Below are 12,130 nucleotides of genomic sequence, written 5' to 3' on the forward strand. Positions count from 1 at the left end.
AGTGACTCAAAAATTAAAGGAGCAAAATTTTAATAAATTAAAAAGAGATATTAAAGATAAATTCCAGGAGTACTCTAAATTTAATCTTTCGTACTTTGGGAGAATCGTTATGGTTAAAATAAAAATATTACCAAGAATAACTTTTCTATTTCGAATGCTCTCAATACAATTAGAAGAAGATGATTTTAAGTATTGGCAGGGATTAATTAGTGGATTTTGTAATAAAGGTAAAAAATCAAGAATAAAAAAAATTGGTATAAGACTCAAAAAAGTGGAGGTTTAGTTATTCCCAATATAAAAAATTATTATGTAGCGAATCAACTAAGATTTATTGGAGATATTATATATAATGAAGGAAGATTAATCTGGTGGGATATAGAATCTTCAGAAATACATGGAAATATTGCAAAATACTTGTTCAATCCCCCTCTCCACATGAAGAAATTGGCATGTATTATCATACGTAGTGGGAGTGTAAATTGATTCAGAAATTTTGGAAATGTTGAAATATTTTGGAAATATGTGATATATTTGGAAAAGATATTGAATGTAACTCAAAAATTGCTTTGTTGTCAATTTTTGATAAGACAGAACTTGATTATTACTCAAAGGAATTGACTTCTAATTTTATGACAAGTGCTAGATTATTAATATCTAGATACTGGAAAGACAGTGTAGGCATCCTTCAGTCTCGAGAGACTATGGTAACGTGCTCTGTATGAAGGTCTTGGAACAGTGTCTTGTGTGGCTGAGAAGGCCAATTCGAGAGTGACAATCTCTTCCACATTGAAGACAAATACAATCTGTCCCCTGTCCAGCTCCCTGGTTTTGTTTGTTTCGGGACTGCCTCTTTGCCTCGGACTGCTGTACAAGTGTCTCTTCAAATTGGGAAAGGCCATGATGCACCACCTGCCTCCAGGCTGAACGCTCAGACGTCAAGGTTTCCCATCTGTTGAGGTCCATTCCTAAGGCTTTCAGATCCCGCTTGCAGATGTCCTTGTAACGCAGCTGTGGTCTCCCTCAGGGGCGGCTTCCCTGCACTAATTCTCCATACAGGAGATCTTTTGGAATCCGACCATCAGCCATTCTCACGACGTGCCCAAGCCAACGTAGACGGTGCTGTTTCAATAATGTATACATGCTGAAAATTCCAGCTCATTCTAGGACTATTCTATTTGGAACTTTGTCCTGCCAGGTGATACCAAAAAGGCGTTGGAGACAACACATATGGAAGGTGTTCAACTTCCTCTCCTGCCGTGCACAAAGGATCCAGGACTCGCTGCAGTATAGGAGTGTGCTCAGGACACAGGCTCTATAGACCTGGATTTTGGTGTGTGCCGTCAACTTCTTATTAAGCCATACTCTCTTTGTGAGTCTAGAGAACATGGTAGCTGTTTCCCAATGCGTTTATCCAGCTCGACATCTAGGGAGAGAGTATCAGAGATTGTTGAGCCAAGGTACACAAATTCATGAACAACCTCCAATTCTTGCATGGAGATAGTAATAGAGGGAGGTGAGTCCACGCCCTGGCACATGACTTGTGTGTTCTTCAGGCTGATAGTTAGTCCAAAGTCTTGGCAGGCCTTGCTAAAATGATTTATGAGTTCTTGGAGGTCTTCAGCAGAGTGGGCAGCAATGGCTGCATCATCGGCAAAGAGGAAATCCCGCATGCATTTCAGTTGGACTTTGGTCTTTGCTCTCAATCTAGTGAGATTAAAGAGCTTCCCATCTGATCTAGTCCGGAGATAGACACCTTCTGTTGCAGTTCCAAAGGCCTGCTTCAGCATGACAGCAAAGAAGATCCCAAACAGGGTTGGCGCAAGAACACAGCCTTGTTTTACTCCGCTTCGGATGTCAAAGGGATCTGATGTTGAGCCATCAAAAACTACAGTGCCCTTCATTTCCTCATGAAAGGACCTGATGATATTAAGTTGAGGTGGACATCCAATCTTGGGAAGTATTTTAAAGAGTCCGTCCCTGCTAACCAAGTCAAAGGCCTTTGTGAGATCTATGAAGGCCACAAAGAGTGGCTGTTGTTGTTCCCTGCATTTCTCCTGCAACTGTCTGAGGGAAAATATCATGTCGGTGGTGGATCTATTAGCTCGAAAACCACACTGTGATTCTGGATACACTCTGTCTGCAAGCACCTGAAGTCTCTTCAGCACAACACGGGCCAGCAGCTTCTCTACCACGCTGAGAAGAGAGATACCACGGTAGTTATTGCAGTCACCCCTGTCGCCTTTGTTCTTATACAATGTGACAATGTTTGCGTCCTTCATGTCCTGTGGTACTCCACCTTCTCTCCAGCAAAGACAAAAGACTTCATACAGCTCAGTGGTGGTGATATCTTTACAGCACTTCAAAACTTCAACGGGGATGTTGTCCTTTCCAGGTGCCTTGCCAGAGGCAAGGGAATCCAAGGCCGCTGTTATTTCTGCTAAAGTTGGTTCACTGTCCAGCTCTTCCAAGACAGGCAGACACTCAATGTTATTTAATGCCTCTTCCGTTACTACATTCTCTCTAGAATATAGCTCAGAGTAGTGCTGCACCCAGCGTTCCATCTGCTGTGCTCGGTCCTGGATGATCACGCCTGTAGTAGACTTCAAGGGAGCAGATTTCTTCTGTATTGGACCTAAAGCCTGCTTGATACCGTCATACATTCCCTTGATGTTACCTGTGTCTGCTGCTATCTGTATCTGAGAGCAGAGCTGAAGCCAATAATCATTGGAACATCTCCTGGCAGTCTGTTGGACTTGGCTATGAGCAGCTCGAAGAGCCTGCAAGTTGTACTCACTAGGAGAGGCTTTGTATGCTGCTAGAGCTCTCCTCTTATCCTCGATGGCTGGAATCAGCTCCTCCGAATGGGCTTCGAACCAGTCGGCTGTCTTTTTGATCTTCTTGGCAAATGTGGACAAGGCAGTGTTATAAACAGCGTTCTTGAAGTGTTCCCATCGTTCAGGTGCATTTGCATTAGCCGGGCCTGGAAGGGTTTCCTGAAGCGCTTGGGCAAATTCCTCCACTTTTCTTTGATTGCGAATCTTGTTGATGTCTATACGTGGACATCAACAAGATTCGCAAGATTGGAAAGACAAACATGGTATCGAACAGAAATCATTCGCTGGCATAACGAAGTATGGGACATTGTATTAAAATGACAAATTGACTACTGAACTAAAGATGAAAAGAGGGGAAATAAGTCTGATATTTTTAATGGTATTTGGGGTAATTTATTGAATTTGTATTAGTGAAAGGAAAGGGGAAAGCTTCTAAGCAACAAAATACAATTTTGGAAAAGAGGTTCGTAATAAAAGAATTACTCCAAAGGGTCTCATGGGTGTAGGGGTGCACTGGGTTTTAGATTGTTAGTCAGTATATTTGTATTGTTTTGTATTTGTTTTGGAAAACAATAAAAAATGAATGCAAAACACACAGTATAAAAAGTGACACAATCACTATCAAAAACATGTTTAATTTCTCTCCCAATAACAAAAAAGACATTAGGAATTTTTTTAAAAGGGGGTTCAAGGTGCCTTTCCAGCCATTTCTCACATTGCAGAGGTCACTTAGGAGGATGAGCACAGATACTTTCACAGGTGCCATCAATGGGGTTCTTGGAAGCAGTCCTATGAGTATGTTAGGTGAAGGGGGCCTACAAAGGCAATGGGAATGGAAAAGGGAAGTATGGCCAACATACTACAGAATTATAAAAGCAAATCTAATTCTTGCAGAATCGTGTGCTTTCTTTTGTTCTACTGAGGCATTCATTGAGGCCACAGAGTATGAAGAATTGACAGTATTTGGAAACACTTGGGGGAGGGGGGAGAAGGAACAGTCAGCAATTTCTCCACTGATGGCAAATGGACTGTATAGAAAGTAGCATGTTACATCACAGACCAAAAGAGTCAACAGGAAAAAAAAAGAGCACTATCGAGTTTGTTTCTCTCAGGCATGCAGGCTTGAATCTTGTTCTTCTGCCTTATCTGTTGGTTCAGCAGAGCCAGCATGGACACCATCCTTAGGGTTTTCTGCAGAGTGGTTGAGTTCCTCCTCATCTGTACCAACATGTGGAACCATCTCTTCCTCTTCATCCTCCTCAGCTTCTCCATCATCTTCCACATCCATTTCAAACACCCGGATATGTCGTAGGTTTGAACTTAGCTAAGGAAATAGTTTAAAAGATACTAATTATTTGAAATAGTTTTTAAATGCATTAAAACACATTGAAGTGTGCTATCTTAAGAACTTTAAAATCTCCCACATCAGTGAACTATCTTCAATTTTCAGAACACATACATATCAAGGGCTGCAGGATACTGAAAATGCTTTCTCCATTATATTGCTCAGAATCACTTTTTGAATGCATGCATTTAAAAAAGTTAACTCAAACTAAGGCCCAGTTCACAAGTTATTCACATGTGAAAGATTCTGGCTGCAGAAGAAGGAATCTGAATGACTCAGTTGATCATTTGTCTTCTTTATAAAATGTTAAGGGATATAATGGGACTAGATAGTAAGAAATAATAAGGAATTGCTTCCTGCTACAATACTGCTCCCCTTCATGGATCACTGCCTTGTCATGGCAAAGGCGCTTGAGTAATTCAGTGAACTATGGGCTGTGCCGTGCAGGGCCACCCAAGATGGACAGGTCATAGTGGATTTCGAAGGGGCAGAGGAACTAGAGACCAAACTGCTAACATGTGCTGGATTATGGAGAAAGTCAGAGAGTTCCAGAGAAACATCTACTTCTGCTTCATTGACTATGCAAAAGCCTTTCACTGTGTGGACCACAACAAACTATGGCAAGTTCTTAAAGAAATGGGAGTGCCTGACCACCTTATCTATCTCCTGAGAAATCTATACGTGGGACAGGAAGCAACAGTTAGAACTGGATATGGAAACACTGATTGGTTCAACATTGGGAAAGGAGTACGACAAAGCTCTATATTGTCTCCCTGCTTATTTAATTTATATGCAGAATACATCACGCAAAAGGCAGGACTGGATGAATCCCAAGCCAGAATTAAGATTGCCAGAAGAAATATCAACAACCTCAGATATGCAGATGATACCACTCTGATGGTAGGAAGTGAGGAGGAACTAAAGAACTTCTTAATGAGGGTGAAAGAGAGGAGTGCCAAAAATGGTCTAAAGCTCAACATCATAAAAACTAAGATCATGGCCACTGGTCCCATCACCTCCTGGCAAATAGAAGAGAAAGATATGGATGCAGTGACAGATTTTACTTTCCTGGGCTCCATGATCACTGCAAATGGTGACAGCAGCCACGAAATTAAAAGACACCTGCTTCTTGGGAGGAAAGCAATGACAAACCTTGACAGCATCTTAAAAAGCAGAGACATCACCTTGACGAAAATGGTCCGCTTAGTCAAAGCTATGGTTTTTCCAGTAGCGATGTATGGAAGTGAGAGCTGGACCATAAAGAAGGCTGACCGCCGAAGAATTGATGCTTTTGAATTGTGGTTCTGGGGGAGACTCCTGAGAGTCCCCTGGACTGCAAGATGATCTATGCATCCTGAAGGAAATCAAGCCTGAGTGCTCACTGGAAGGACAGATCCTGAAGCTGAGGCTCCAATACTTTGGCCATCTCATGAGAAGAGAAGACTCCCTGGAAAAGCCCCTGATGTTGGGAAAGAGTGAAGGCAAGAGGGAAGGGGGGAGACTGAATATGAGATGGTTGGACAGTGTCATCGAAGCTACCAATATGAATTGGAGTCAGTGGCAGTGGAAGGCAGGAGGGCCTGGCGTGCTCTGGTCCATGGGGTCATGAAGAGTCGGAAATGACTTAACTAAACAACAACTCTGCTTCAGTAATTCAATTTATGTCCTGAGCAAATTATGTAATTCCTGGTAAACGTGCAACATGAGACAGGTTTCTCCTTTCTATACTTCCGTAACTTATTCAGCAGAAACTAGATGGCCTTGAATAAATCTTTATTCATGAAAACAGAAAAGCTCAAAATTATGAACACTTCCTTGGAATCAATTCTCTCTGAACTCACTAATACTCACTGCAGAGCATACACATGCAGGATTAGTCTAATGCCTGATTAGTTGTGAATGTGATACCTACCACAGTGTGATACCTACCACACAAGAAACTTTTCGAATGCCATTTACAGAAACATACTGAGCTTTCATGTTCTCCAGCACCCTCCACTGACCTTCTATGGTGACTGTATGTGTCGGAATACCATCACACTGCATATCCAACCTGGTTTGGACCAAAAGTAAAATAAAGTAAAACAATTCATTTTCAACTCTAAAGTGATAGAATTTCATCTCATTCCTGTAACATATGTATTTAAGGTACTAGGTTATCCTTTTATATATATAGCCTACATTTAATAATTTTCCAGAAGGAGAAAGAGGTGAACATGCCCTAAAACAAGCTAGACATGAAATTCTATTTCAAAATACTGAAATACTGGACAACACCAGCAATCATTACATTACGTCAGTGGTCCCCAACCTTGGGCCTCCGGATGTTCTTGGACTACAACTCCCAGAAGCCTTCGCCGCCACTTCTGCTGGCCAGGATTTCTGGGAGTTGAAGTCCAAGAACATCTGGAGGCCCAAGGTTGAAGACCACTGCATTAGACTACACAGGGAAGCCACTGAAATCCACAAAGACCAGCAGAACTTCAACAAAAAAGAGGAAAGTTTGAAACTCAACAAAACATGGCTCCCAGCATTGAAAAATACAGCATGCAAAAGGTCAACAAACTCTACCCAGCCACAAGGACTGGTGAGCACTACACACAAAAAAACAGCTAAGGACACCCAGCAATCACAGTGACAGATAATCTCTCCTCCTTATCATAATAATACACCTACAACAAAAACACACTGATCACCATAATCACTCATCTCCTGAAAAGGACAAAAGCTGATCTCACAGCCATAAATACTCAACTCCCAAACAAACTGCACCAGAGCACAGAGTGCTGTCCTCTGAAGATATCGGCCACAGAGACTGGTGAAATGTTAGGAAGAACAACCTTCAGAACACGGCCTAAGAGCCCGAAACACCCACAACAACCATGAAATTATTCTGTTGCAGGGTGAAAATCAGAATCTTGTGCCACCTCAGAGACTACACAGCTTTTGTGCACAATATCCCACCATTTATTTATCAGTTAAAATATTTCTGATCTCAAGAGCGTGGTACAAGCGATAAAAACAACTACAAAATACTTTTAAATAGCCAAGCTAGAAGGATCATCACTAGGTTTTGTCAGAACTGGCAAGTCCCTTAGTACTACTTGTAGTAAATATACATGCAAGTTAGCCAACATTAGCTTTTTCTTTTAATAGATCTTCAACACTCAGATTTTGCAAGAGAAAAATGCCTCATATTGTTATAATGCACAGCCAAAATGAACAAGTAAAGTTGATTTTTAATTTTTGTCCATTTTTTAAATAATGAACATACAATACAAACATATAAACCTAAAGGAAAAAACCAAATAACACAAAACATCAAAAACAACTATGCAAACATTTATTCCCCCCTACCAAGACCATTTGGAAATATAACAGTTTTTCTTCTTTCTATGGAGCCCCATTCCACTTGCAGAACTGTACTGACTCTTGAGAAGGTACACATTTCTTCCTCTTTAGTAATACAAAATCAGTAAAATCTCCCCAAATATTTGTAAAACTATTCTTATTTAAAATCTCTATTTTGATATTACACATTAATTTATCACTAATAGCTATATTCCAAAACTCTTTATACCATTCATTTAATTGAAAATCAGTTTATTTTCCAGTTCCTAGTTACCCTTAATCTTGCCGCTGTTTGTTCTTATAGTCCATATTTTCTCCTAACCCCAGGTACTTAATTCTTCTCCAAAATCATTTTCCCTTCATGTTTTAAGAGAATCTTGTTGATCCTCTGCTTCTAATAATATTTTATAAATAGTATTTATTATCCCTCTCATTACCTTATTTTCATCTGAACTTTATTTCTGTAATAACATTTCTTCAAATTTTGTAAGTTCCCTACATTTATCATTTTTGTTATCCAATCTTTTGTTCACTGCTCTAATTGGATAATATTGAACCAAGACATTCTTAATATATCCTTGATTTTTCTAACCAATCTTTTACCCTAACAACTTGTTTTTCTCTTAGTAAATTCTCCATATTTTGTTTCAAATTCCCTAGCAATTTCTCAAACTCTACCACTGGATATAGTGGAGAAATTGTTGGAATAAATATTTTTCTATACCTGTTCCAAATTAAAAACATGTTTTTAAGAAAAGGATTTTGAGTATTATTTTTCACCATACTCCTATTACATTGGGTAAAAAGAGAATTCTCAGGGTCCAAATATAAGTCTTCTGATTCTATATCTAGCCATATTAATTGATTGGACTATATGAAAGAATATCCAAGTATGTCTTAATGCAGTGCTTCTCAACCTTGGGTAACCCAGGTGTTCTTTGGCTGCAACTCCCAGAAACCCTGACAAGCACAGCCGGTGGTGAAGGCTTCTGGGAACTGCCATCCAAAAACATCTGGGTTACCCAAGATTGAAAACACTTCTTAATTGATTAGCAATGAAATATAACCTTAAATTAATAAATTCCAACCCTTCTACTTTTTGAACTTTATACCATCTCTTATTATAATCCTTATCTTTACATTACAAAATTTATTAACCATATGTGTGTTTTGGAAAGTAACACTCCTTTTTCCATAAAACTGCAGTAGTATTTTGGAGTTATGTTATGAATGGAAAGACACTGTCACCCATCTCTAATAGTATAAATTCCTGGGGGGGGGAGGGGGAAGCAGCAAATACAAAAAGGAGTCCAGTACAATCTGAAATAGTAGTCAGTAGTATTACCTTTGACCAGGATTCCAGCAGAATTCTAGTTCTGCATTCTCCTCCGTATATATAGATGATAAAGGCAGCTGGGCCAAAATTCTTTCCTTCCCCTCTTGTTCTAAATTCTCTGTAAGAATGACAGTGATAGTGTCATCATCGTAGAAGCGGGCATCAAGACAACTGTAGACACTACAGTGAGAAACAGAGAAAGCAATTGGCATAAACAGCACCCCATTTGGAATGAGCAGAAAAGCATTAAATATTTTAAATTAACAGGTGGATAGATAAGAAGATGCCTGAAATCCAAGTGCTAGTCCCAACTATAGTATGCTTACTGAATTAACAGCTGAATTGTAAATCTACATACAGTGGTGCCTTGCATAGCTATCGCTCCGTATAGCGATGACATCGCTTTTTGATGGACTTTTTGCCATCGCAAAAGCGATCGCTTTGCGATGGTCCCTATGGGGGAAATTTGCTTTGTGATGATCGCAGGGAAGCGATCATCGCAAAGCCCCCATTTTCGGCCAGCTGATCGGCAGTTTCAAAATGGCCACCAGGTAAACAAAATGGCCACCCGCTGTTTTCAGGCATGGATACCTCACCTTAGAGCAGGGATCAGGGAACTTTTTTACCTTTTACCCCCCCCCCCAAAAAAATTATATACGCCGACATTACCCCCTTGATTTGAAAGGAAATCATACATTATTTGAATTTAAAATCTTATTGAATCTATTCAAAATTACTTTGAAAGCTTCAACTTGGTACTTGCAAACTTCAGATTTTGGAGAAATGATGTTGCTTCATCTTGGATATGAGAGCATCAATATTGGGGCTCTGCTCATCCTCATTACCCCCAGGATTTTCATTTTTACCCCATTTGGGGTAATTTACCCCTGTTCCCTGACCACTGCTTTAGAGGCACCGAAAATGGCGGCGCTATGGAGGATCTTCGCTTAAAGGTGAGTTTTTAGCCCATAGGAACGCATTAATCGCGTTTTAATGTATTTCTATGGGCTTTTTAATTTCGCTTAGCGATGTTATCGCTTAGCAGTGATTTTTTCTGCACGGATTAACATCACTAAGCAAGGCACCACTGTATATGTAAATTCCACTGATTCAACAGGTCAACTTTAGTTGGGGTTCACAAATGAGTTTAGGCTAATATATGTTCATTCACCAAATCTTAAGGCTCTTAGATGCTTGCTGCATAGTGCTGAACAGGACCCACGGTGATGTTTCTCCAAATCCTTCTCAGATGCAAAAATTTAAATTTAACTCATCATCTTTGTAATGCTGGCATCTACTGGGATTATTTGAAATTACAGTACATCATAAAACAAGTAAAGTTTAAACCAACATCATATTAAGTTTCACAACAAGCCTCTTTCCACTGACTGTTTAAGAGATGCTTCATATTTAAGGTTACAGACACATAATAAATCAAGTTTTGAAAGCTAGCAATTCTATAGATACACTAACCTTGTATATGAAATTTCATTAATACTACTGTTCATAAAATTTCCAAAATCAATAGCAAGCAGTCCATTACTAGCAGACCTGGGGGAGATATAAATATAAGTATAGGTAGATGTACAGATATAATAGATCTAGATCCTTACAGATATTATAGAGTATCTGATAAACTGTAATCATGGGAAGAGACTGTATGACTTCACTTCTGCATAAATAAGCATATATTCTAATAGAGATAGAAATAACATATTTTGTTATGGTCACATAAATGTTACATCTCTGGCTTATCTTTACACCCATGAGGACCAAAACCATCCTTATCAGCTCTGAAGAGGAAATCATACAAGATTCTCACAGGGCTACATTTTAGAATATAGATTGGACCAAATGTATGTATATATTATTCAGGTTTTGGGAAGGATTTAAAATGCAGCAGCATGAGTGGGAGGAAAGGAGATGCTGACCTATCTACCCACTTTTCTCAAGCTGGTTCCCCCTCCCCAAATTTTTTTCTTTAAAATCTTGGAAAAAGCAGTTCCAGGCATATACACAAGTATTCAAGATCCTCTTCCTAGTATTCCTAATGCATATTAAATTGGCTCACCTCCAATTTGTAAGAAGTCAGCAGAACCCACAAAGAGATGATCCAGGCAAAGTTTTTGTTGTTTAGTCATTAAGTAGTATCCGACTCTTTGTGACCCCATGGACCTGAGCACACCAGGCCCTCCTGCCTTCCACTGCCACTGACTCCAATTCATATTGGTAGCTTCGATGACACTGTCCAACCATCTCATATTCAGTCGCCCCCCTTCCCTCTTGCCTTCACTCTTTCCCAACATCAGGGACTTTTCCAGGGAGTCTTCTCTTCTCATGAGATAGCCAAAGTATTGGAGCCTCAGCTCCTTCCAGTGAGCACTCAGGGTTGACTTCCTTCAGGATGCATAGTTTTGATCTCCTTCCAGTTCAGGGGACTCTCAAGAGTCTCCTCCAGCACCACAATCCAAAAACATCAATTCTTCGGCGGTCAACCTTCTCACTTCCATACATTGCTACATGGTCCAGCTCTCACTTCCATACATTGCTACTGGAAAAACTATAGCTTTGACTATGCGGACCTTTGTCGGCAAGGTAATGTCTCTGCTTTTTAGGATGATGTCTAGGTTTGTCATTGCTTTACTCCCAAGAAGCAGGCGTCTTTTAATTTCGTGGCTCATATGATCATGGAGTGATCTGCAATGATCATGGAGCCCAGGAAAGTAAAATCTGTCACTGCCTCCACATCTTCACCTTCTACTTGCCAGGAGGTGATGGGACCAGTGGCCATGATCTTAGTTTTTATGATGTTGAGCTTTAGACCATTTTTGGCACTCCTCTCTTTCACCCTCATTAAGAATTTCTTTAGTTCCTCCTCACTTCCTACCATCAGAGTGGTATCATCTGCATATCTGAGGTTGTTGATATTTCTTCCGGCAATCTTAATTCCGACTTGGGTTTCTTCCAGTCCAGCCTTCCGCATGATGTATTCTGCATATAAATTAAATAAGCAGGGAGACAATATAGAGCCTTGTCGTACTCCTTTCCCAATGTTGAACCAATCAGTGTTTCCATATCCAGTTCTAACTGTTGCTTCCTGTGCCACATATAGGTTTCTCAGGAGGTAGATAAGGTGGTCAGGCACTCCCATTTCTTTAAGGACTTGCCATAGTTTGTTGTGGTCCACACAGTCAAAGGCTTTTGCGTAGTCAATGAAACATAAGTAGATATTTTTCTGGAACTCTCTGACTTTCTCCATAATCC

General features: G+C 40.0%; 1 protein-coding gene across 5 annotated transcripts in view; it reads right to left on the reverse strand.

The window, feature by feature from the left end:
• Window positions 1–3,449: 3,449 nt before the first annotated feature.
• The window catches only part of ANAPC4 (anaphase promoting complex subunit 4), a 49,022-nt gene continuing 40,341 nt past the window's right edge, over window positions 3,450–12,130 (reverse strand). For 2 of the 5 annotated variants that reach the window (XM_073001105.2, XM_073001106.2), the window contains exons 26-29: window positions 10,340–10,417; window positions 8,876–9,046; window positions 6,109–6,232; window positions 3,450–4,158 (exon numbers count right to left, since the gene is read on the reverse strand). In XM_073001105.2, coding sequence (XP_072857206.2) covers window positions 3,943–4,158; window positions 6,109–6,232; window positions 8,876–9,046; window positions 10,340–10,417 — 589 coding nt within the window. In that variant the 3' untranslated portion in view covers window positions 3,450–3,942. The remainder of the gene's footprint in view (window positions 4,159–6,108; window positions 6,233–8,875; window positions 9,047–10,339; window positions 10,418–12,130) is intronic. The other 3 variants (XR_013545536.1, XM_078394045.1, XM_078394046.1) reach the window with 3 other exon arrangements.

This window comes from Pogona vitticeps, chromosome 5, assembly GCF_051106095.1.
Source record: "Pogona vitticeps strain Pit_001003342236 chromosome 5, PviZW2.1, whole genome shotgun sequence".
Classification (NCBI taxonomy): Eukaryota; Metazoa; Chordata; class Lepidosauria; order Squamata; family Agamidae; genus Pogona; species Pogona vitticeps.